We start from the raw sequence: 26,468 nt of genomic DNA on the forward strand, positions 1-26,468 counted from the left end.
TCGAAGCTGGTGAGTGGCAGAGCCTTGCATCCAAGTCCCTGACCCTGGACCCTTCACTCTGTGGAAATGCTTGATATACATCCTTGACTTTGCGCAGGTTTCCCCTGAAGGAGACAGCCTGCTGGAGAAGCTTCCGGAAGCTGTGAGGTTCCTGGTACTCTCTGAAGACGAGTCCCTTCTGGCAGCAGGTAGCGTCTAGCTCTTATTTGGAGCCATGAGGAGGCAGCTTCAGATTTTGTTGGAGGAGCAGAGGGAACAAGGGGGCTGGGGGCTGTCCTAGACCTTTTCTGCAGAGGGCCATACAGTGCACACCTTGGCTTTGCAGACCTGGTGGTCTCTTTCGCCACAAATCAAGCCTATATGAAAGCTGCCACAGATTCTATCTTATGCGGGCGAGGCTGTGTGCCCCTCAGACACCGTTTACAGAGGCTGAAATGTGGATTTCATATCATATTCACCTGCCACAAAACAGGAATATTTTTATTTTTGTGAAACTAAGTCTTCTGAGCTTCTGGGTCATACAAAAAGAGATGGCAGGCCAGTTGTGGCCCACGGGCTGTAGCTTGCCAACCCCTGTTCAGTATCTTTGAGATGACGGTGGTTATCCCTGCCAGATAGGGACAGGGATGGAGGGGTGCTGCGTGAGCCGATGGGGTGTGCTCAAGGATGAGCCAGCCCACGGGACCCCTGCTTGTAGGGGCTCCCAGGCTTGCAGACAGTAAGGCAGCCACAGGGCAGAGTGGTTGGTGTGATGGCCAGCCAAGAATGAGGGGTTAGGGGAGGGTGTGACAGGGTTCCCTTCTTGAGTCTAAGGCAGTCGGGGAAGGCTTCATAGGAGGTAACCCACAGATGACCAACTCCTCAGCCTGATTATTTTTTTAAGACTATTTTTTTAAAAGATCAGCTTGGGGAGGGGGGACTCCTGGCTGGTTCCTTTAGAGGAGTGTGTGACTCTTGATCTCAGGGTTATAAGTTTGAGCCCCATCTTAGGTGTAGAGATTACTTAAATAAATAAATTTTTTTAAAGATTTTATTTATTTATCAGAGAGGGGGGGGGGAGAGCGAGCACAGGCAGACAGAATGGCAGGCAGAGGCAGAGGGAGAAGCAGGCTCCCCGCTCAGCAAGGAGCCTGATGCGGGACTCGATCCCAGGACGCTGGGATCATGACCTGAGCCGAAGGCAGCTGCTTAACCAACTGAGCCACCCAGGCGTCCCAATAAATTAAAAAAAAAGAAAAATCAGATTGGAGTTCACAGCCAAATTGAGCAGAAAGTACAGAGATCCCCCGTATGCCCCCTACCCCACCCTGCTCAGCCTCCTCTGATATCAACATCCCCCATCACAGTGGTGCATTTGCTATAAATGATGAACTCCCTCGACAGACCGTCATCACCCAGAGTCCATGGCTTACCTTACCATTCACTCTGGGTGTTGGACCTTCTGTGGGTTTGGACAGACGTGTAATGACATATACCCACCATCATAATCTCAGGGCATTTGCAATGCCCTATAATCAGCCTGATTTTTTAAAAAGATTTTATTTATTTGTTTGAGAGAGAGACAGAGATAACAACAGAGACAGCGAGAGAGAGCACAAGCAGGGAACAGAGGGAGAAGCAGGCTCCCCACGGAGCAGGGATCCCGACACAGGGCTCCATCCCAGGACCCTGGGATCATGACCTGAGCCAAAGGCAGATGCTTAACTGACTGAGCCCCGCAGATGCCCCAGCCTGACTTCTATAACAACTTTGCCAAGGGTCAAAGACAGTGGGAGACCAGTGCTGTCCAGCAAAGCAAACCACAAACATGAGCCACATTTATAACCGAATGTTCTCATACCCCTATTTAAAAAGGCAAAAAGACATAGATGTCATTCATGTTAATAACAGATCTTGTTTAATCCAACACACCCAAAAATTCAACATGAAATCGATATAAAAATCATTTTTTTAAAAATATTTTATTTATTTATTTGACACACAGAGAGAGAAATCATAAGTAGTCAGAGAGGCAGAGAGAGGGGGGAAGCAGGCTCTCCGATGAGCAGAGAGCCCGATACGGGACTCGATCCCAGGACCCTGAGATCATGACCCGAGCCAAAGGCAGAGGCCCAACCCACTGAGCCACCCAGGCGCCCTAAAAATCATTTTTTAAAGATTTTATTTATTTATTTGACAAAGAGAGAGAGAGAGAGAACACAAGCAGCGGGAGAGGAAGGGAGAGGGAGAAGCAGGCTCCGCACAAAGCATGGGAAGCCAGATATGGGACTCAATCCCAGGACCCCAGGATCATGACCTGAGCTGAAAGCAGTGGCTTAACCCACTGAGCCACCCAGGCACCCCATTGATATAAAAATGATTAATGGTCTATTTCACGTTTAAAAAATTCTTGTGCCAGGGATATGAAACCTGGCCTGTGTTGTTCACTGACAGCTCGTCTCGACTCGGATTGACCACAGTAAGAGCCACACGTGGCTCGTGGTGACCACACCTGCATGGAGAGCACAGGTCGAATGGATAGACACTTAGACTCCAAGGCTGACTGATGGGTGACTACCGGTAATGCATCTTCCGTCCTGTTTCCAAAAGAATTTTAGGTGGGTGGTGGGGAGCACCTGAGTGGCTCAGTCATTGGTCATCTGCCTTCAGCTCAGGTCATGGCCGAGCCCTGCATCGGGCTCCCTGCTCAGCAGGAAGCCTGCTTCTCCTTCTCACACTCCCCCTGCTTGTGTTCCCGCTTTCCCTGTCTCTCTCTCTGTGTCAAATAAATAAATCAAATCTAAAAAAAAAAAAAGAATTTTAGGTGGCATAAGTATGTGTGAAATGCAGCATGGGGAATAGGAATGACAGAAGAAAGAAAAACGTGGGGTAGAAGCCCAAGATAGAATCAGGACCAAGACCAAAGCCACTGAGGACCTCAGTGACCTAGAACCTTGTCACAGTGGGTCTCAAGTGTGGCTCTATCCAACAGCCAACGAGGGGGAGCCCGAGCAGGTTCCCCTATCCACAGTGTCGGGAACCCACCTGTTGCTCAGGAGAGGTACCCCAATCCCAGCCCAGCTAAGATCAGGCAGGGATTTCTTAGTGTCATAAATGGAATTGCAGCTCAGGGGTCCCCAAGCTCGCTGTCAGGTTTGGTGACTTGCCAAGGTTCAAAGAATTCAGAAAGTCTCGTGCTCACAATTTATTGGAGGCAAAGGACACAGATGAAGATCAACAAAGGGTAGAGACATAGAGACACGTGGAGCCCAGAGAAGGCACCAGATACGAGCTTCCTGGTGTCCCCTCCCCGTGGAGGTACATGGACGGTGCCTACTTCTCTCAGCAACAGGGTGTGACGACAGGGTCCTGCCAACCAGGGAAGCCCACCCTGCCTTGGTGTCCAGGATTCTTCCTGGGGGCGGGTTATATAGACAGGCTGACCACCTGCACAGCCGACCAAAATCTCTGACACCCCGCACAAGAATGGAACACAGATGCCCTTGGATAGCAGCGATCCTGATGCCTCTGATCCGTTTCCCGTAACACCCTTCTGTGTGAGCCTCAGGTTCAAGTGGACTTCAGTGAAACAATTCCACGGAGGGCCTGGAGAGGCAGGAGAACGGACTCTCGGCCCCCAGCTTCTCCTGCGCTGACCTGATTCTAGGGTTTCCAGGAAACAGAAACGATTGGCGCGGGCCAGGTGCCTAGCTCGGTGTCCCACACCATCACCCCCCAGGGCTGCGGGCCCTGGAAGAGCTGCATAACCAGGCCTTTGCCCACTTCCCACTCTGCCAGGGGTCCTCTTAACAAAGCATTCACCCAGCCAGTGTCTGGAGCACACTGGAGCCAGTCTCCTTGGCTGGGGCGCCTGAGAAAATGCAGAACGCCCATTCTGAATACAGAATACAGTTAAATTTCAGATACACGACAAATCAAGTTTTCAGCATAAAAATATGCCATGTAATATTTGAGATACACTTATACGAACCAGAATTTTACTGTTTATCTGAATTTCAAATTTAATTGAACTGTCCTGTTGGGTCTTTTGTTTTGTGTTATTTTGTGTTAAATCTAGCAACCCCCCCCCCATCTCCTGCTCCTTTGTACCACTCCTCACAGGAGTCTCTGTGCTGCTCCTGAGACATCCCCAGGCCTTTCCTACCTCCCAGTCATCTCCCGCCGTTCCCACTCTTCCGGTGCTAGCCCCGCTCTCAAATGTCCACTCCAATGTCCTGTGGCTGCTGCAACCAATGACCACGCAAACGTGGTATCTTTGACAACAACAGAAATCTCTTTTCTCACAGTTCTAGAGGCCAGAAATCCCAAACCAAGATGTGGACGGGGTCATGCTCCCTCCAAAGGTTCCAGAGAAGAATTTTCTCTTTTGCACCTTCTCGCTTCTGCCTTGTGATTCTTTGACTTGTGGCCACATCTCTCCAGTCCCTGTCGCCGTCTTCACATTGCCTCCTCCTCCACGTGTGTCTCTGTGTCATTGTTCCGTACGGCACCCAGCCCTCTGACTGCATTGTCCTCATCGCGCATTGTAACTGCTCTCTTACCCTTCCTGTCTCCCCCGCTCCTTCCTTTCCATCTGCAAAACATTTTCTACCTTATGTCCAGCTTTGTGCTGGGTCCTGGGATGCCTTGAGCAGCCCAGACAGGCAGTCCCAGCCCTCTGGGAACGAGCAGTTTTGTGATGACAAATAATGTGGCTGTTTTCTGTGAACGTATGGATCACTGTGGTCAGCTGCCCCCCTCCCCGCGACCACAGGCAAGGTGACGATGTCTCTCTTGTTCTGCGCCGTATTCCTTCCGCCGCCTCATGGCAGGTGCTCAGAAAAATCTTTGTTGGCTGAACAGAATGACTGTCGAGCTCCTCCAGGAATGAATGGGACAATCCCATGCCTTCCGTTTCAGGGTTTGGAAGATCTGTGCGGATATTCTTGGCCGACTCACAGGGGTTTCATCGATTCATGGCCACTGACCTTGAACACGAGGACATGGTGGAGACAGCTGGTTTTGGTCCCAAGAACAACCTGATTATTACTGGGTCCCGGGATGCGCTCATTCAGGTGAGGGGTCGTTCTCACTCCGCCTCTGGAACAGAAAGTATGATTCCTTAGGCGTCTCTTGGCTTCAAAATAGAGAGACAAAAACTCATGCAGGCAGAACAGGGAAGGTCATTGGGAGGATATGGGGGAGGAATCCCACCGAAATGTTCGCAAAGGATATAGCCTTCCCACCGAACTTGGAAGAAAATTCCCATTGAGCTCAAAGTTCTCAGGCTGTTGAGAGAGGCACGTAATAAAATGGCAGTTCTCAGAGCGCCTGGGTGGCTCTGTTGGTTAAGCCTTTGACTCTTGATTTCGGCTCAGGTCATGGTCTTAGGGTCTTGAGATCGAGCCCCATGTGGGGCCTTATACTCAACAGAGTGTCTCTCCGAGGCTTCTCTCTCTCTTCCTCTGCCCCTCCCCACCACCTCGTGCTCACATGTGCACACACGTGCTCTCTCTCTCTAAAAAAAAAAAAAAAAAAAAAAATGAAAGTAGCAGTTCTCCAACATTCTGGCCCTAGAACCTCTTTACGTTCTTTTTTTTTTTTTTTTTTTTAAGATTTTACTTATTTATTTGACAGATAGAGATCACAAGTAGGCAGAGAGGCAGGCAGGCAGAGAGAGGCGGGCAGGAAGCAGGCTCCCTGCTGAGCAGAGAGCCCGATGCAGGACTCGTTCCCACAACCCTGGGACCGTGACCTGAGCCGAAGGCAGAGGCTTTACCCCACCGAACCACCCAGGTGCCCCACCTCTTTACATTCTTAAAGATTATTGAGGACCCCGAAGGGCTTTTGTTCATGTGGGTTATAGCATTTTGATTGATATATTTTTAACACATGATTTATTTTGGAATAGTTTTAGGATTTACAGAAGCGTTGCCAAAAAGCAAAGAGAGGCCCCATATATGTGTACCTACTCTTTACCCAGCTTGCTTAATACTAGTACCTCATGCCACTCGAGCTCTATCCAAACTGAAAGATTTACCTTAAGACAATGCTATTAACTGACCCGCAGATTCTGTTCTGGTTTCACCAGCTTTCCCACCAATGTCCTTTTTTTTCTTTATTCCAAGATCCAATCTAGGATCCCCCGTTGCATTTAGTATTTATGGATAATTAACTATGTTAAAAACTAGAAATGGGTTGGGAGGGAGACAAACCATAAGTGACTCTTAATCTCACAAAACAAACTGACGGTTGCTGGGGGGAGGGGTTATGGACATTGGGGAGGGTATGTGCTGTGGTGAGTGCTGTGAAGTGTGTAAACCTGGCGATTCACAGACCTGTACCCCTGGGGATAAAAATATATATATATTTATTATATTTAATATATATATATTAAATATATATAATAATATATTATATGTTTATTAAAAATTAAAAATTAAAAAAATTAGAAATGGGGAAATCCAAAAACACTATCGACTCATGAATATTACATGTCAGTGTTAATGACAGACTTCCATGAATATAAGTATAGTTTCTGAAACAAACAAAACAGCTCATGGCAAGAGTGTCATTGTTGCACATTTGGACAAATCTCTTTCATGCCTGACTTAGTGGATGATTAATTGGCTTCTCATATTTGATTCTGCATTCTCCTATCTGTTGTGATATCACACGTCCTGTAACTTCTAGAAAACTCTAGGACTCACTCATGAGGGGAAGAGAGTAGAAGTGACAAATAACTTCTTAAATTTGCATGAATACAGTTTTGCCTTTGCACTGTTTCCTGAAGATGCCTGGAGGTAACTTCCAGGGGTTCCCTGGATCTTACTTTGAGAATTGCTGTGGTAGCAGATTGGTGAGGTGTGGGGAAGTTTGAGGGGCTGGTGAAGGCCCTCAGACTACAGCCTGAGACTCCACCTTAGGTGCACAGATAGGCTTATGCCTGTTTCTGAGCTAGGACAAGCAGAAGGAAGAAGTCAGCTTTGGCCATCTGCTGTCTATCCACAGGTGTGGAGTCTGTCGGAACAGGGAACCCTGCTGGACATTCTGGAAGGTGTCGGAGCCCCTGTGAGCCTGCTGGCCTGGGGTGGGGCCTTGGTGGCATCTGCTTCCCAGCAGTCCTCGTCTTTTAAAGTCTGGGATCTCACCTACCTTCAGAAACCGAGGGCCTGCACCCCGTTCCTGGATCGCACCGGCCTCACAGCAGTGTCACACAATGGGGGCTACATTTACTTCCCCAAGATTGGGGACAAGAACAAAGTCACCATTTGGGACTCAGCGGAAGGTGGGTAAGATAGAAGCCTGGTCATTCGTGCAGAGAAGAGGTAGAGCCCCTGCCTTGGTCTGCTTGGGCTACCAGAACCGAACACCATAGCTGGGGTGGTTTAAAAAATTGACATTTATTTCTTACAGTTCTGGAGGCTGGAAAGGCCAAGGCCAAGGCCAAGGCCCAGGCAGACTGGTGTCTGGTGACAGCTGTCTTCCTGGTTGCTGATGGCCCCTTTCTTCTTATGTCCTCACAGGAGCATAGAGAAGGAAGCTAGCCCCCCAGTGCCTTGTATAAAGACACTGATCCCGTCGTGGGGACTCTGCCTCATGCCTTCATCACCTCCCAACACCATCACATGAGGGGGGACTTACTCAGTCCATAAGAACCCCCAAATTCCAGTCAGGTTGAAAGTGATTAACATAGATCAGGACTGGACTTTAAAAATTTTCCAGCACGTGGGTAACTGACCACCTGGTTGTCGATCTCTACGTTAGTTCAGGTTTCCCGGAAACGGCACAGGATGGGGACATTTGCCCAAGGGGTGTGTTGAGGGGAGCTCCTAGAGAAACCCGAGAGGGAGTGAGGGAAGCAGGCAGGGGCAGGGGAGGACTGAACAAGGAAGTGTGCTCAGCCTGATCCCCAGGGGGCCATTCTGGTTTGGGGACAGCTCCCCAAACATTTTGAGATGAGGGGCTCCCTTGCCCCGACAGCAGTGGGCAGCCTTGGGGCTGGGTGCCCTGACTGGTATAGGGGGGTCAGGGCATGTCACTGATGTGTCTGCCGTAATCTCCACGGTAATGATAAAATCATTAACAAGGAATTAAAATCATTAACAAGGGAGAAAAGAGATTCACTCTCACGTTCCTGTGTTCATGGGTTTGGCAGATCTTTGGTTAGTGCCAGCCGTGGAGCCGGGCTCTGGGGTTGGCTGTGAGCAAGACAGATGAGGTTACCACGTTGGAGGTGCCTGCCCGCTAGGCACGGGGTGAAGCCGGGCACAGAGGTAGGGGGCACAGTAGGGCTGGAGAGAGAAGGGTGCAGATTGTCTAATAGGGTTACAAGCTTGCACTCAGAGTTCATACAGCTCACAAGGCCAGATGTTTAGTCTGTGACCCTTTCCAGGCGTTTATAAAGGGCTGGGATGAGGGGTCCTGCATGTCCCTTTGTCCATCTGTCCCGATGGGGAGTGGAAAATCTCAGAAGGTGTTAGGCAGGGCGGTGAGGAGACGGGAAGACAGGAGTGGAGGCAGGGGAATTGCAGCGTCGAAGCTGGGGAGAATGGATCACGAAAGCAATTTTTAAAATGCTTAAAGATAGGAAAACCGTGGCATGAGCCTCCCTCTGAACTGTTCTTGATGTGGTCTTCTCTCTGTGGCAGGGGAGGAACAAGACGCCCTGGACACATCCAATGAGGTCAGGTGTCTGGAGGTTGCCCAGCAGGCCAATCTCCTCTTCACCGGCCTCGTTTCGGGGGTGGTGCTGGTGTTCCCCCTGAACTCCAGACAGGATGTGATGTGCATCCCCCCTCCCGAGGCCCGGAAAGCCATCAACTGCATGGCCCTTAGTCAAGGCGAGGAGCGCCTGGCCATCGCCTATGACAGCATCGTCCTGGTGCTGGACATCAGCCCCGGGGATCCCTGTCCGGTCATCGACGGGCCAACCTACACCTTCTACACCCAGCTGCCTGAGACCATATCCAGCGTGGCCGTGCTGGCCGACTACCGCGTCATCTACGGCATGACCAACGGTGACCTCTTCCTTTATGAGTGTGTGAATTCCAAAGTGTTCCCTCTGGAGGCCCACAGGAGTCGGGTCACCTGTATGCAGGTCAGCCACAGGGAGCAGCTCGCGGTCAGCGGGTCTGAGGAAGCCCTGCTGTGTCTCTGGGACCTGCAGGCTTGCAAGTGGACATTCCAGATGAACTACACGGTGCGTGGCCCCCACACGGCATGATGCGAGGTCCTGGCATTAGAGAGCTGAGGACAGGCGTCCTGGGTTAAATGCACATCAAGGACCATTGCCTGAGGTCTGGAGTGGGGTGAGGCCAAGGAGAGACACTCCCCTTGGGGGGCAGAGTTTAAGGGACACCAAAAGACTCAGCCATTAAGAGAGATGCGATTTTAATGCAATGTTTACCAAAATCTGAAGAAATGCAAAAAATTCCCAAAGAACAAAATATCATTTTTTAAAAGATTTTGTTTATTTGTTTAGAGGGAGAAAGGGCAGGGAGGAGGGGCAGAGAGAGAGAGGGAGAAGCAGGGAACCCATCGACAACGATGCTAGGTTCTTTCCCAGGACCTTGAGATCACGACCTCAGCTGAAGGCAGATGCTCAACCGACTGAACCACGCAGGTGCCCCCAAAATATCATTTTAAATAAAGACAGGATCAAGTCCTGCCCGGCACACCCCTGCCTCACCCTCCTTATCCTAATCCTGACTGCCGTTCTTGCGTCCAACGGTTTTGATTGCCTTGTCTGTGACAGGCCCCTTTCCAGCCATAGCCAGGGTCCATGCTGTCCCGCCTCTTAGAGCCACGTTCTCAGAGGGGACACAGGGTGAGCTCCGGGATGACAGGATCTTCTTGTGTTCTGCTTCCTGAGGTGGTCCCCATCCCTAGGAGAGCTCCTGATATGTCCTCGGGGCTCCACAAATGTTTGTGGAATAAAAACAGAGCAGGACACCTGGAGGAGGGGCTCAGTCAGTTAAGAAGCTGCCTTTAGCTCAGGTCATGATCCCAGGATGATCCTAGGGTCCTGGGATCGAGCCCCACAGCCAGCTCCCTGCCCCTCTCCACCACCTGCACTCTCCCTCTCTCTCTCAAATAAATAAATAAAATCTTTAAAAAAAAAAATAAAAGCAATAGAGCACATACATGATGGGCTGTGGAGTGACAAGAACTTTGAGAAAATGGCGAGGTAAACAGAGTAGAGAGGCATGGGCTGCTATTTAGGAAGGTCAAACGAGTCTCGTAGCACCCGGCTGGCTCATTCGGAAGAGCATGTGACTCTTGATCTCAGGGTCGCGAGTTCGAGCCCCATGTTGGGTGTAGAGATGATAAATAAATAAGCTTTAAAAGAAAAAAAGGAAGAAGAAGGTAAACTAAGTCTGGTGTACGGGCTTTCTAGACAGAAGGAATAGCAGCTATGAAGGAAGGGAGAAACAAGTAACTGACTCCTTAACCTAAGAAGTGTGCCGGAGTCCACATTACCCATCTCACAAGGAGCTGTGATGGCTGTTTGTATCCGTAGAATCAGGGGCTGTCATAAATATATCCATATAGTATATAAAAACACATATTAAAATATCATCCAAGAGGTTAATCTTCACAACGCCCTCGTAAGGCTGGTGTTATTACTCCGGTTTTTCAACGTTCGGCACAAAGGCCGCACTTTTGGTTGCAAGATGTGAACATTATTCATAAACATAAGGAGATGATCTTGTAACTAAGAGAAGAGAGTATATAGAGTTTTGTCTTAAAAGGCCTTCATCCCATCTGACCTTTTTTTTAATGAAGCCACTATAATACAGGGCTGTCAGTAAACTTCTATTTCACTGAGATGAGAAATGTGACCATAGCAGTCAAACACACCTAGCTTTCTGTTTTTGTTTTTGTTGTCATTTTTAAGCAGGCTCTGTGTCCAGCATGGAGCCCAACGTGGGCTTAAACTCACAGTCGTGAGTTTGACTGAGATCAAGCCCTGAGCTGAGATCAAGAGTTGGAGGCTTAACTGACTGAGCCACCCGAGTACAGCCGCACCCCCCCCCATTTTTTTTTAAATGAACTTAATTCAGGAATGATTTTCAGATCTACAAAGAAGTCATAAAGATAGTACAGGGATTCCCCTCTACTTCCTCCTCACCCAGCTTCCCCGATGTTATCACCTTATATAACTCAAGCAGATTTGCCAAAACCAAGAAATTACCATGGGACTGGATTGTTGACTAAGCTACCAACTTCACTGGGATCATACTATTTTTTCAGTGCATTTCCTTTTCCTGGTCTAGGATCCAAACTAGGATGCATTTAGCATATAGCCTTTAACTAAAGACCATGATAGCTGATGCTTAGAGAATTGAGGTCACTTAGGAAATTAAATCCAGTAATTCCTGCTCTCCAGGGCAAACTGTCTGCAGACCTCTCAGTCCAATCCCTATGCAAATGTGTTTTGGTCCTAGAATCTTGGTGATGGAATATATCCATGTCTCCAGGGTTCCGTTGGATCCATCCCCATGGGAGGCTTGCATGCCTGGCTTCTGACACAAATGCCTTTCAGTGGGTCTCCTGGGTATCTCAGTTGCACTCCAGATCACATCGTCTTTTTCTACAGAATTCTTACTGTAGGGGAGTCCAGTGTCTCTGCTTCTCCATGGATGACAAGTATGTGTATGCGGGCTTGAAGGATCGCTCCATCATCGTCTGGAGTGTGCTAGACGGTGAGTCATTTTGCTTCAGGGGCAAGACTGAGCTTAGATCTGGAGAAGGAGGCCTTGTGTTGGGCTCTGGGTGTTGCAGAGCCCTGCCCTGGCCTTCCCAAGCTGGGAGGGAGCTACCTAGAGAGAGGTGTCTGCAAGTCAAAGGGACAGCTCCCCCTGGAGCTACATCTCCTCTTCTAGACCCATGGTACCTGGAACCCTGAAACATTCTCCCCGCCTGGGATGGTGTCCTCTTCAAGGCCTGGAGAGTCCTCTTCCCCAGGCTCATCCTCTCAAGGGTGGACTGTCTTCCCTAGTATGAGCATCCCTAGCCTTGGGGGTTGACCATGGGGTGATAAGCATGGAGTCTGGGTGCATGAGCTGGGTAGGTGGTCTGGATGCATATGTGTCAGGCCCTTAGGAGTGAAGGACACAGCTGGGTATGGGAAGAGAAGGAGAGCAAGCTGCTCAGAGCTGGGACTGGCCCTCCCACACCATTACATTCTATAGTGGGACTGAAAAGCCTTACAATTCCCCACCCAAGCATGACCTTCCAGGTGGTTCTGAAGGTACATCCATCAGTGAAGGATGATAGAGAAAATTTCACTTAATAGTTTATTAGCTAGCTTTGCAACATTTACATATTATACCTTATAGGATATGGGCCCCGATTCCTTCTCTTGCCCTACGCTCTATAAATGATAGGGGCAGCTTGCTTAAGACCAACTGCTTTGAAAACCCCACATTTCTGGGTCTGCTCAGTACTACTTTCGAGGCATATTAATAAGGGTGAACATTTTTTGTGTATTGGGTACTGTCACTAAGCTATTTAATTCTCTCGACAGCCAGCTCATTTTGCAGAGCAAAGATTGAGGCTCTGTGAGATAGGGTGACTTACCCAAAGTCACACAATGAGTAACTGGTACCCAGTGGTTTGCAGCTGGTCTGCCTGGTCCCCATGGTCACCCTCGTCACTCTCCTACCTGGTCTTCTATAGAGAACGGACCCCTTATGACACTGGAAGGGGGATAGGCGCCCAAGTGAAGATGCTGACATTCAGGGACATTAAGAGATTTGTCCAAGGCCACAAAGCAAGTGAGTGAATGAGTATCGGGTAGATTCGAATACATTGTAATAAAATACAGTGCAATCAAATAGATTGTAGTCTACTATTTGATGGCAAAGATGTCTGGCAAAAAGTCACAGGTGGTTCAGAAGCTGAGATCTGTGGACTGTGGCCTTAAAGGCCCCTCCTCGGTTGCTTCACAATCTCTCCTGCTCCACTAATAATATTTACCGAGTTCACTCTGGGCTAAAACTAATACTAAAGCACGTGACATCTGTGACCTTTTCAGATCTTGGAATTCCCCTCTGCAGGTGGGTTTAGTTGTCATCCCCATATTGCAGAGGAAGCAAGAGGGGCTCCAAGAGTTTAGAATTTGTGTGTAAGCTAGTAAGGGGCATAGGAAGGATTTGACCCCATGCAGCCAACTCTCCAGTGGGTGAGATCGGATCTCTGTAGCCCCTACTTTCTCATTAGTGCCCTGCCCTCCACCCCCAAAAGGCACTCTGCTGGCTGTCCAGTTTGTCCACGCTGTGGTGAACAGGATCATCCCAACTTCCAATGGCTTCATCGCCCCCACTAGACACGGCTATCTCATCCGTGAGCGTTTCCAGTGCCCTTCGTCGAGAACGTCACAGCAGGACCCTCTCAAGAACTTCAAGAAGGCGGTGTGGAAGGTCAAATCCAGACAGAGAGAAGAGCTGGCAGCTGCTGCCGGAACACTCCAGGACTTGAGATCAGCAAGTGCCCAGGGAAATGAGTGCAAATCAAACAAACGCTCCCAAGTCTGCCTGCTAGTGTAGAACTCCCAAAAGTCATGGGACTCCAGTGAGTTAGCCCCATTCAGTCTGGTTGATGCAAAGAGTATGTATGTGCTGATGTATATCTGGACCCAAAGCATCAGGTTATATAACTCAAACCCTGTTTCTCACCACCCTTCCATTCTTCTCTCCTTTTTGGCTGTAGTCAAAGACCAGCTACCCACAGGTCAACAACATGACAGCCAAGGTCAGTAGAAAAGAGACCTTCCCTGTTGCCAGCCATCTGAACCAAAGCACTGGCCCTGATTCTATGGGCCCCAGTGAGCTTCTGCACCTGTCTCTGGGAGAATGCAGTGCTGTGATGGGCCCATCTGACCCAGTGCTCACCAGAGCTAAGGATGGAGTCAGTAGCATCCACCCAGATTGCCTGAGCTTGGGAGAGGCTAAGCCTGGGAGGGGACCTAGGGTGCTGGTACAAGGCAGCGGGAGGATGGAGGGATGTGAGACTGATCAAACCACAGATGTAGACCACAGAGCTTTATAATTTATAAAGCATCAGGTGCTATTTTCTGATCTCTATCATAGCCCATACTTCAGCGAGAGTGGGAGTATCCATATCCGTTCTAGATGAGGAAACTGAGCCTTGGTAGGTAGCTGTGATTTGGTCAAGCCTCAGGCGCAAGAGCTCTGGGAAATGAGAACCAGGAGACATCCTGTCCCTATCCTGTTTATCCACTTCCCTCTGATTTTAGTCTCAGAAGCATGACCATTCCATAGGTGACAAGTCCAATGTCCATGGGGCCAGCAAGTAATCTAGGTGATTGCCATGCACCTGGGGGAACAGTCGAGAATAAAGGAGACCCTGGACCACGTGGAGGATGTGTGTTCTGCCCTGGGTGGATATGGGCACCCCGACTCCACCTCAGAATAGCCATGGGGAAAAGCGGGAAGAGCTACCTGCTGTTGTAAGCAAAGTCGGAAACCCAGACTGTTATGCAAAATGTTCCCACTCTTAGAAGTTGGCGATTGTCTCAAATTTACATCCACAGGCACATTTAGCCTATGTGTCTCTAGTTCAGGAGGCAACTTCATGACCCAAACCAGCATGAAAACAAGAAATCTATTTTAGTTCTTCTATCCCTACTCCCTGGTTCCCCAACTTTGAGGATAAAGATGGTCTTTTATCTAAAAAACTGGAAGCTCTCGGAAGTGGACAGAAAAAGTCACCAACATCTCTTTGCTGAGCTTTTCGACCATCTTTACTCTCCCCAAGTTCAACAGAGGAACTGATTCTGTTTCACTGAAATGGATCTTTCTTCTTTGCCCGTAGCCTTCCAAAAGCCCCCCCGCCCTTGCTTCTGGGGCTTTCACCATAAATAGGAAAGTCCAAACTTCAAGGTGCTATTCCCTCTCCCCTCTGTTGGCTTCCAGACAGTTTTAGAAAAACAACCTTAGAAACAGAGGCTTCGAAGCGAGGTGTGACCCTATTGACTTCTTCAGTCATTTCCCAAACTAGGGTTCCCAGGGAGGCTTTGGCAGTTCTGCAGATGTTAGCATCAAATTCCATTTTGAAAAAAATATTTTAAATTGTAATTTTAAAATGCATGGCCAGCTGGATGAGGCAGCGGGTTTTAGGATACTGGACTAACTTAGGATTCTCCTGCCATCTTCATTTAACTGAGATTTTGATGGGAGCTCTTGAGGAAAGCTACTCTTTGGGACCACCCCTCAGTGAAATGGGAGCTTTGCCCAATGCAGCAAGAAAGTGGACATTGTGACAGAGTAAGATTTCAGCTAAAACTTCGGGTTTAAAATGTGTGTGTCCATCTCAACAACCTCAGTGAGAATCCATGGCTTGTAGTAAATACTACTTTGAACGGAGGAGAGAAATTTTACTAATAAAATGCAACTCTGAATTGTTCTGTTGGAGTTTTTTGCAGCGAGCTCTCATTCGAGAAAGAAGTTGGGTTGCTAAGAATGTTTGACAAGCTCTGTACTTTAATGAGTGACTTAGCCGGAAGTCTTCAGCCCTGGCGGGGCCAGGATGAAAGCAAGATTATCAAAATCCCCGCCTCACTGTCCTACACAAAGCAGGACCGTGTCATGGAGCATCCGAATTGGGATGCTTTTGAGAGGAAAAGGTGGGACTTTAAAAGATTACCCCTGGGGCACCTGGGTGGCTCGGTGCGTTAAAGCCTCTGCCTTCGACTCAGGTCATGATCCCAGGGTCCTGGGATCGGGCCCCACATCGGGCTCTCTGCTCAGCGGGGAGCCTACTTCCTCCTCTCTCTCTGCCTGCCTCTCTGCCTACTTGTGATCTCTGTCTGTCAAATAAATAAATAAAATCTTAAAAAAAAAAAAAAGATTACTCCTGACAGCTGAAAAAAAAAATTGGACAGTCCCGAGATGAGTGGAATATACAACCTTCTAGTTGCAGTATATATGAGATCCCTGAGACTTTTTAAAATTGAGATATAATTAACATATAACACTTTATCAGTTTCTGGTATATGACAGAAAGATTTAATATTTGCATATATCACAAAACAATAACCACAATAAATCTAGTTAACATCCAGCACCACACATAGTTACACCTTTTTTTTCCTGTGATGACAACTTTTTTTTTTTAAGATTTTAAGATTTTATTTATTTTTTTAAAAGATTTATTGATTTAGGTAATCGCTACACCCAACATGGGGCTCAGACTCATGACCCGGAGATCAGGAGTCACATGCTTCACCCACTAAGCCAGCCAGCTGCCCCTCGTGATGCCCTCGTGATGAGAACTTCTAAGATCTATTCTTAGTGACTTTCAAATATACCTTACAGTATTACTAACCACACTCACCGTGCTGGACATGACATCTCCAGAACTTACTTGTCTTATAACTGGATTTCTCTTATAACTTTTGACCACCTTCACCCATTTTCCCCACCAACCCTATTCCCCTGCCTCTGGTAACCGCCCCCCCCCAATCTGTTTTCTGTATCTTTAAGTTTAGGGCTTATTTCTAACATTTGCCTGATCACTGTCAATCTTCCGCTAAAACATTTCAAAGTAAGAGCCAGACTGGATGAGAGTACTGAGGCACTCATCTCAGGCACAAAGCTTTTTTTTCCTTTTGCATGAAAGAGAGAGAGAGTGCCCACGAGGGCTGGGGGGGAGGGACAGAGGGAGAAGGGGAAAATACCAATCAGGCTCCACATTCCGCGTGGAACCCAACACATGTCTCGGTCCCACGAGCCTGAGATCATGAACTGAGCTAAAAGCAAGAGTCAGACGCCTAACCAACTGAGCCACCCAGGTGCCCCTCAGGGGCTGAAGGCTTTAAGGGTGTAGCAATCAAAGTAAGTGATATTTTATTACTATTCTTTAAAAAAACTCAAAATGAATTTAAAAAATGCATCCTGAACAAAATATCAACATTTTAAATTAAAGATGGGATCTGACCCTGCACTGGAGTGAACTGGCCTAACTTGCCTCATCCTCATTTTGACTCTGGTGATGTCAAGACTCCTCACCACCAAAATACATCGGGAGACGGCTTTTCGGGAATAAAGTTATTCTCGAACGTAACCGCGCACCTATGAAAACAAACAGTTGTTACTTCGTATTTAATATCTTTCAGTAGGCATCCCTAAATTTCCTGCTCAGCCCTAAAACATCTTTTATAGCTATTTTTTTTTTTCAAACTAGGATCCAATCAAGATTTGTTCACGGGTGGCACATGGTTGTTTTGTTCTTTTAGTCTCTTGCATTCTAGAGCAGGCTTGCCACCTGCTTTTGTACATAAAGTTTTATTGGAACATGGCCACACCCATTCATTTACATACAGCCTAGGGCAGCTTTCTTTAGTGACAGGGAATGTACAGTTCCAAAAGCCAATACAGCCCTTTACAAGAAAGTGCGATGATTGTGATCTTAAGGCTTGATTAGATTCAAGGTAAACCTTTTTTTTCTTTTTAAGATTTTACTTATTTGACTGACAGAGATCACAGCAGGTGGCGGGGGTGCGGGGGGAAGGGGAGCAGACTCCCTGCTGAGCAGAGAGTCCGCGCTGAGATCATGTGGGGCTCAATCCCAGGACCCTGAGATCATGACCTGAGCCAAAGGCAAAGGCTTAACCTACTGAGCCACCCAGGTGCCCCAAGGTAAAATGTTTTTTAACAGATTTTTTTTTTTTAAAGATAAGGCAGGAGGAAATCTTTTTTTTTTTTTTTTAAGATTTTTGTTATTTATTTGTCAGAGAGAAAGCAGAGCACAAGCAGGGAGAGCAGCAGAGAGAGAAACAGGCTCCCTGCTGAGCAAGGAGCCCCATGTGATACGGGGTTCAATCCAGGAACCGACCTGAGCCAAAAGCAGATGCTTAGCCAAGTCATCCAGGAGTCCCAACAGATTTTTTTTAAGACTTTATTTATCTACAGGGGGTGGGGGGGAAGAGAGTGTGCATGTATACATGCACACACAAGTGGGGGGAAAGACAAGCAGACTCCTGGCTGAGCAAGGAGCCCCATGGTGGGGGGGCTCCATCCCAGGACCCCAAGATCATGACCTGAACTAAAGGCAGGCAATGGACTAAGACACCCAGGTGCTCCTAACAGAATTTTTAAAGCAGTTTTAGCTTCACAACAAAATTGAGTGAAAGGCACAGAGATTTCCCATGTACCCCAAGCTCCAACATATGCACAGCTCCCCTTTACTATCAAGTGGTACCTTAGTTACACTTGATAAATCTACATTGATACATCTGTTAAAAAAGAAACAGCTGGGGCGCCTGGGTGGCTCAGTGGGTTAAGCCTCTGCCTTCAGCTCAGGTCATGATCTCAGGTTCCTGGGATCGAGCCCTGAATCGGACTCTCTGCTCAGCAGGCGGCCTGCTCCCCCCCACCCCGCCGCCGCCTGCTGCTCTGCCTACTTGTGATCTCTCTCTCTCTGTGTCAAATAAATAAATAAAATCTTAAGAAAAGAAACAGCTGGCCTAGAATAGTCACTTGTGCTAAGCTCCACATCAGCAAAGCAACACTTAATACCTAATTTAATAGCTCTTCCCAGGACTGGAATCTTAACCAGTCGGTCTGGAATTTGCTGGTCAGCCCTAGTGAGGTAATCCACCTGATGGAGTCCCTCCAGCCCCCAAAGAAAGATAAGATCATCTGTTTTTTCTTGCCCCGCTCTGTCTATAATATCTTTCCATTTTTTACTGCTCCTTAGCGCTCGTCTCTGTTTGCTAGACAGGATACTGCCCAATTCGTGAATCACTGAATGAAGTCAACTCGATCTTTAAATTTACTTGGTTGAATTTTGTTTTTTAACACATCATAATCACAAGGTAAACATTTTTGGCAAGACGACTTCAAAAAGGATTAGGTAGACATTTTTACAAAACGAAGTACCGCTCATTTAGCAGCTGCGAATGATAACTCACAGTTTCTGTGGGTTGCAAGTCCAGGCTCACTGTGGCTGGGATTTTTGCTCAGGATCTCACCAGCCGGGCTGGGATCTCGCTGAGAGGCTCACAGCCCTCCTCCATGCTCATTCAGATTGTTGGCAGCCCTGAGCTCCTCATTGCTACAAGACTGTAGACCTCAGCTCCTAAAGACTGCTCTTGTCCACAGGCATGCACAACGTAGTTAGTTCCTTATTTAAGGCCAGCAGGATTTCACCTCTCTGCTGTTTCAAGGCTCTGACCTCCAGACTGTCTTTCAAAGGATGTTCCTAATTAGGTCAGGACCACCCCAAGGAATCTCCTTTCTGGTGAACTCAAGATCAACCCAAGGGGACCTTAAGCCCACTTCCAAAATCCCTTTACCTTTGTCATGTGGTGTGACTTAGTTGCAAAAGTGAAATCCATTATACTCAAAGGTCCTGCCCCCACTCTAGGAGGGCAGGGTAGGAAGGGTACACATACCAGAGGTGAGAATCTCGGGGCCTGCTTTATAATTCTGCCACAACATGATTCTGGACTGTAGAGATTTTGGTCATAAAGTTTGCCATCTGTAAAGACTCAGATTAGTTCAATAGTAGGATCCTTTGAACTTGTCTTTCTAACATTGCCAGAACACTATCCAAAGAAAGACCCACCTATGAATCTTACCACAGTGTTATCAAGCTTGTGAAATGGTGGGAAATGTGTGTTGGTCCATCTAAACCGCCAGCTTTAGGGGTGCCTGGGTGGCTCAGTCGTTAAGGGTCTGCCTTCGGCTCAGGTCCTGATCTCAGGGGCCTGGGATCGAACCCCTCAGCGGGCTTCTGCTCAGAGGGAAGCCTGCTTCTCCCTCTCCCACTCCCCTTGCTTATGTTCCCTCTCTCACTGTGTCCCTCTCTGTCAAATAAACAAACAAACAAATCTTTAAACCGTCAACTTTAAGGTTGTTAATTTTGTCCGTGTAGATGAAAACAGTAAAGGAAAGAAACTCAGCATTTTCTATGCTTTATAAAAATAAGGGTGAAAGATTTTTTGTACTACTCTCCACATGTTGAATACACACACACACACACACACACACACACACACGTGTGCACACACACCCAACGTAGAATAGCCTTGTGGTTTCCTGTTCTCCAAATGACTGAGGGCTTCCTCAGACCACATGAGATCCGTAAAAAAGAATGGAAAACTACAAGGGATCCTTGAAATGCAAACAGACTCATACTCCTTGCAGGCAGGGAGGCATGGAGTGAGGACCCCCACGGTGTGTCAAAAGCCCACGCAGTGCAGTTGGCTCTCCGGGACAGTGACTAACAGATTGCCCGGAGGCGCTGGTGTAAGAGTGACAGTCTAGACATCTGGTGGCCTCGAGGGGTTCAGGCGGCCCTAGCTGATGTTCATACAGGAATGCACTGAAACTGAGCTGAATCCCTTTCTGGGCTGGGAGCCACGAATCCTCGAGGCTTTCTTCCTCCTCATACCCCCCCCCCCCATCTACCCAGCACCACACTCTCTCTGCTTTACCTTCTGATTATTGCTCCCTTCCTCCACCCTTCTCTCCATCTCCACTGGCCCCCTCCTGGTCTCAGCCACCATCATCCTTCTAAATGATGAAACAGCCTCCCCGCAGCCTCCCTGGCCCCCCTCCAATCGCTTCCCGGCAGAGTAGCCGGAGCATTTGCTTCCAAATTCAAAGCTGCTCAAACAGCAACTCGGAGAAAACCCACGCGCGGTTTCTACCGGTGCAAAATGCCAAGACCAAAATTTTTAACTCAGCCCATAAGGATGAGTGGTCTGCCTCTTCTGGCCTCGGCACCCCTACCCTGCACCTCCCCGTCCCCACCGCCAGCCTTGAACTCTTCTGCCATCCCACAACTCTGGTGTCTCTGTCTTGCCCTTTCTAAGCTCAAATGCACCACCTTGCTTCCCTTCGCAGGGCTCTCGTACAGCGGTTCCTTCTGACTTTCTTTCTTCCTTTCTTTCTTTTTTAAGATTTTATTTATTTATTTGAGAGAGAGAGAGAGTGAGAGAGCGCGAGAGCTTGAGAGGGGGAGGGGCAGAGGGAGAAGCAAGCTCCCTGCTGAGCAAGGAGCCCAATGTGGGACCCGATACCAGAATCCAGGGGATCATGACCTGAGCTGAAGGCAGATGCTTAACTGACTGAGCCACCCAGGCACCCAAACTCCTTCTGACTTTCATGGTGAATGCCTACACAACCCTCAGAACTCACCTAGAATGCCACCTCCTCTGGGAAGCCTTCCTCATCCCCTGCTAGACCAGGTTAAATCCCCAGAGGTGGCAGGTAGCATTTTCCAAAAATGGTCATGGCAGTATTTTCTGTCCCCTATGCTATTCCAGAACCTGGCCATTCCTCAGGTTCTGGAGTCTGTTTGCCCTCCTTTTGTACTTGACTTTTTATTTTTTTAAGATTTATTTATTTGAGGGGCACCTGAGTGGCTCAGTGGGTTAAGCCTCTGCCTTCAGCTCAGGTCATGATCCCAGGGTCCTGGGATTGAGCCCTGCATGGAACTCTCTGCTCAGCAGGAAACCTGCTTCCCTTTCTCTCTCTGCCTGCCTCTCTGCCCACTTGTGATTTCTGTCTGTCAAATAAACGAAATCCTTTTTTTTTTTTTAATTTATTTATTTGAGAGAGAGAGAGCACAAGCAGGAGGTACAAGGAGAGGAGAGAGGATCTCACTTAAACTGCGTGCTGAGTGTGGAGCCCCATGTGAGGTGCGATCTCACGACCCTGAGTTCACGACCTGAGTAAAAACCAAGAACAGACTTTTTAAATTTTATTTTATTTATTTATTTGACAGAGAGAGATATCGCAAGTAGGCAGAGAGGCAGGCGGAGAGAGAGAGGAAAGCAGGCTCCCCGCTGAGCAGAGAGCCCAATGCAGGGCTCGAACCCAGGACCCTGAGATCATGACCTGAGTCAAAGGCAGAGGCTTAACCCACTGAGCCACCCAGGCGCCCCAAAACCAAGAATAGACTTAACCAACTGAGCTACCCAGATGCCCTGAATTTAGGAGGGACTTTGTAACAGTCACTATGAAAAGACTACCATGGAAATTCGACTTCTGAGGCTGGATCAGGACAGTGACCCAGGTTCTCTCAGGACAATCGTTCTTAGAACTCAGCTGCCACAATGCTCAGGCTGAAAAGGGAAAGGAAGGGACTTCAGGTAGGGAAAGACTAAGGGTCCCAATTGGGTTCTGAGGGTATTTCAGGTATCCAGACACTGGGACAGAACAAAAATAGAGATAAGGGAAGAAAAACCAGAACCCTTATCCCAACTGCTAGGGGTAACATGTTTTTCTAGTAATTACACTGTAACCACAGAAAATAGAAATTAACCAGAAAAAATGATCAGGCCTCAAAGGAGACGTTAGATTAATCAGACCTAGCAAAATAGATCTATAGATCCCAGATGTCATAAGAAACAAAGACTCTTCATACAACGTATAAATGTCATGTCTGGCTCCAGACCCACTGACCTAACTAGCCACTGGCAAGTTTCCTGGTTGAGTCCTAATAAAAGGCCAGAGATGAAAAGCCCTCACTGGCAACCCTACCGGGACCCCTCTTGCTCTTGAGTGCTTTTTCTGTATCTTTGCTTAATAAAACTTGATTGCTTTGCTCACCCTCCTTTGTCAGCAAGACTCATTCTTCGACTCCGTGAGACAAGAACCTCACTCTCCCGCTTCAAGGCTGCATGTCGTACTTGCAGGGAGGTATTCCTGGGAACAGCCATGGTGTGGGTTTCAATCTACAACCAGCAGCAACTGACAAGATGTGTGAGGGAGCAAACCCTCAGAAGATTCCAGCCCCAGCCTTCCAACTACCCAGCGACCAGAGCCATGAGCTTTCCCTGCCCAAGTGCTCAAATTGCAGGTTGCAGGGCAAATAAATGTTGTCGTTTCAATCCTCTAAATCTTGGGGTGGTTTGGGACTCAGCCACAGTAACTGGAACAAAGTAAGTGTTAATACTTACATCTTTTCTTTGAAGGAGCTATTACAGTTCAAACTGCATTTTGTGTGTGTGACTATTTGATCCCTATCTTTCTGAAAACACTGAGACCTCTATGAGGGCAAGAGTCTTGCCTGTTTTGTTCACCATTCCAATCCTGACACGGAGCTTGGCAAGCGACGCACTCCCTGCCAAGGTATTCTTAGCTTTCCCGCGCTTCCTCACGTATAAAAAGAAATGCCATTTGGTCATTGTGTGAAAGTGCATTCATTTGATAAATGTTCACAGTTGTAGCTCTCTATCAGGAATCTGTGTTAGAGTTGAAGCACAAAAAGGAGGTGATGGGGGTGGGGCGCCTGGGTGGCTCAGTCGTTGGGCGTCTGCGTTTGGCTCTGGTCCTGATCCCAGGGTGCTGGGATCGAGTCCCGCATCGGGGCTCCCTGCTCCCCGGGAGGCCTGCTTCTTCCTCTCACACTCCCCCTGCTTGTGTTCCCTCTCTCACTGTGTCTCTGTGTCAAATAAATAAAGCCTTAAAAAAAAGAAGAAGAAGAAGAAAGTGATGTACTGGGGAGGGTGGCAAGGGCGGGGGGAGTAAATTAAGTTGTGCTTTGAAGAATGCATAGGACAGGGCTTCTGACAAGAGAAATGGTGTGTGCTGACCCATGGGGCCAGGGAGCAGCCAGGCTGGGCAGGCAGAGAGGGTATGTGGAAAATTCCATAAGAAAAGGTTTGTAAGGGCCAGGTTCCTGCTGATGTGGGAAATATGTTAGGGTTCAAGAAAGAATTTTTTTTTAAGATTTTATTCATTTATTTATTTGACACAGAGAGAGATAGTGAGAGAGGGAACACAAGGGAGCCTGCTTCTCCCTCTCCCAAGATAATTCTTGAGACAGCTTTGGTGCAAAACAGGTGAGTTTATTAAAGCATGGGGCGGGACCCATGGGCAGAAAGAGCTGCCCTCCGGGCCAGGAGGAGTGGCTGATTATATACTTCCAGGTTGGGAGGGGGTTAGGGATAGCATAAGTCTCTAAGGAATTTTTGGAAGCAAGTTTTCCAGGACCTTGAGGGGGCTGGCTATTGCTGGGAAAGTCATTTATTACATCTAATAGAATCTGAGTCATGAGACCCTTCAGATGTATATTGGTGGGTCATATGCTTGGGATGATTGCCTACATGTATCTTGGGGGTTAAAGATAAAGGAAGTTTCCAAAGGAATTTTTATATGTTAAAGTAGATTTACAGGATCCTGGGGATCAGGCTAAGACTGCTTTTTGCCCTTAACAAAGTAGTAACATTGAGCAGTTGAGTTCCTAGAGGAAGTTCACTCTGCCTGTTTCAAGGACTTGTCAATGGGCTTTAAGTATTTGAGAAATTTAGTAATTTTTCTTCTTAAGAGGCTCCTGAACTGGTCCACTGGGGAAATGATGTGATCAGGGCTAATGAAGTGAAGATAGGAGAAGGGAACTAAGTCTAGAGCCAGTTAGCAAAAAGTGCACTTGGCAAGGCCCTCTGTAGTGCTGTGTGCCCCTGGCCCGTTGTCAGATCAACCCTCTAAACCAGGGATCCACAAATATTTTTCAGTAAATATATCAGGGTCTGCACATCTTAGGATCTGTCACAGCTACTCTCCTTGCTCTCATAGTGCAAAAGTAGCCACAGATGATAGGTACACAAGTGGATGCGCCTGTATTCCAATATTATTTTAGACACCGAAATTTGAATTTCAGAGATTTCACGTGTCACGAAATAGTCTTCTCTTTTGAAATTTTTCTATCTTTAAAAAATGTGAAGACCGTTACGAGTTCGCTAGTGGAGCTGGGCAAAAGCAAAGGGCAGGTCTCAGTTTGCTCAGTTGCACTATATAAGGAATTGGTTAGCATTTCAATTTTGGGAGTAAGATCCCAGAGCAAGTCCTACAAGGAGCCACGCCCCCTCGTGACATAATCAAGCCCCGCCCCTACGGGGCGGAGCCTGCGCGTGCGCGGCCGGCCCTCGAGCGGGGGCGGGGCGGGCCGCGGCTCCGACTTCCAACATGGCGCACGCTGGCGGCGGCGGCGGCGGTGGCGGCGGCGGTGGCGGAGGTGGTGGCCCCGCGGGCCGGGGGTTGAGCGGCGCCCGCTGGGGTCGCTCGGGCTCCGCGGGCCACGAGAAACTGCCGGTGCACGTGAGTGCTGCCCCCACCCTCCCTCAGGAACCCTGTCGTCTGGCCCCCGGGCCGATGCCCCTCGCCCGGGCCCCGCCCGGCCCCGCCTCGGCCTCCGCTCCGCACGGCCCCGGACCCCAGACCCCTGACCACTTACCTCAGCTCCTCGGAGGCTCGGCCCGTACCCCTCCCCGCCAGGGACCCTTGTCCTCCGTCTCCTCCTCCGCCGACCCCCGCCCATCGGGACCCTCCCGCTCCCCGCAGGTGGAGGACGCCCTCACCTACCTGGACCAGGTGAAGATCCGCTTCGGCAGCGACCCTGCCACCTACAACGGCTTCCTGGAGATCATGAAGGAGTTCAAAAGCCAGAGGTACCCGCGGGACCCCTCCTCACCCCGGGGGGGGGGGCGCCCTGGGCCGCGATCCGGCTGAGCGGAGTGGGAACCCCCATCCCGGCTGCTTCTCCGCCCCAGTCGGGTGACCTTGCGCAGGTCGTGGAACCTCTCAGAGCCTCAGTTCTTTCTGAAGAACGGGAGTGGAGAGTACCCCCCTGTGGAGCTGTTGTGGGGATTCCTGGAAGAAGAGCAGGGATGGGGTGAGGAGAGAGCAAGAGAGAGAGAAGTCCGCAAGCAAGAGAGTCTGGTTGTGTCTTTACTCAAAATGATTTTTAAAGGAATTTTGTTCACCAAGGATCTTTTAAAATTAATTTTAATTTGTTTAAGCACTACATCAGAATGTTATTTGTCTTGAGTATTGAGTGTTTTGGCGCTCTCTCCCCCTTAAATCTTGTCAGCAAGCTGAGTGCCTCACCCAGGGGCACCCTAGTGCCTGGCCTGTTGGACAGTAATGCGCATAAAATGCTCTGTAAGGGGCCTGGCACATAGAAGGGGTTTAAAATACATTGGCTGATTTTGTAGGCACACAGTCAGGAGGGTTAGAACTAGGTGGGGGACCTAGTTCTAACTAGCCATGATGGGGGAGATCATCTGACAGGAGGCTCACTTAGGCTTAGAGTGGGCCAGCTGCTTGCCCAGACCAATCTTAGGGGCGGTCAGGACTAGACATGGGCACTCTGACTCTTAGATTCTCAGTGGTCACATCCCCAACCCAGCTGCTTCCCCCCCACCCCCACACACTCTGAGGAAACATGGCAGGGCTGGCCTGGTTTCCTTCCAGGAGAGACAAGCTAAAGCCTTGAGAGGGGTCTCCCCTACAGCCATAAGGGAGACCACTGGCATTGTTGTGCAACCCCTGCTTGCGGGGCCTTTGATATTTATGCCTTGCTGTCACTTGCTGGGATTAATGCCTGTGTCATAGTTCATCACCTTGCTTAGAGGGCCTCCTGCCACTACTTGGAGTCCCGGCCTTTCCCTTGGTCTCCTGGCATTTTCAGAACTGAGGGTGGGTGTGCTTGGAGTGTTTGGGGGAGAT

General features: G+C 48.7%; 2 protein-coding genes across 8 annotated transcripts in view; both read left to right on the plus strand.

Moving 5' to 3' along the window:
- The window catches only part of NWD1 (NACHT and WD repeat domain containing 1), a 61,817-nt gene extending 46,429 nt beyond the window's left edge, over positions 1-15,388 (plus strand). For all 6 annotated transcript variants that reach the window (XM_059389320.1, XM_059389321.1, XM_059389324.1 and 3 more), the window contains 6 exons: positions 98-188; positions 4,900-5,054; positions 6,991-7,267; positions 8,631-9,181; positions 11,582-11,687; positions 13,231-15,388. In XM_059389320.1, the coding sequence (XP_059245303.1) occupies positions 98-188; positions 4,900-5,054; positions 6,991-7,267; positions 8,631-9,181; positions 11,582-11,687; positions 13,231-13,532 (1,482 nt within the window). In that variant the 3' untranslated portion in view covers positions 13,533-15,388. The remainder of the gene's footprint in view (positions 1-97; positions 189-4,899; positions 5,055-6,990; positions 7,268-8,630; positions 9,182-11,581; positions 11,688-13,230) is intronic.
- Positions 15,389-24,913: 9,525 nt separating this feature from the next.
- SIN3B (SIN3 transcription regulator family member B) overlaps positions 24,914-26,468 on the plus strand; it is a 34,574-nt gene continuing 33,019 nt past the window's right edge. For both annotated transcript variants that reach the window (XM_059389327.1, XM_059389328.1), the window contains exons 1-2: positions 24,914-25,058; positions 25,302-25,408. In XM_059389327.1, the coding sequence (XP_059245310.1) occupies positions 24,927-25,058; positions 25,302-25,408 (239 nt within the window). In that variant the 5' untranslated portion in view covers positions 24,914-24,926. The remainder of the gene's footprint in view (positions 25,059-25,301; positions 25,409-26,468) is intronic.

The sequence above is a fragment of the Mustela nigripes genome, chromosome 2 (genome assembly GCF_022355385.1).
Source record: "Mustela nigripes isolate SB6536 chromosome 2, MUSNIG.SB6536, whole genome shotgun sequence".
In the NCBI taxonomy this organism is placed as follows: Eukaryota; Metazoa; Chordata; class Mammalia; order Carnivora; family Mustelidae; genus Mustela; species Mustela nigripes.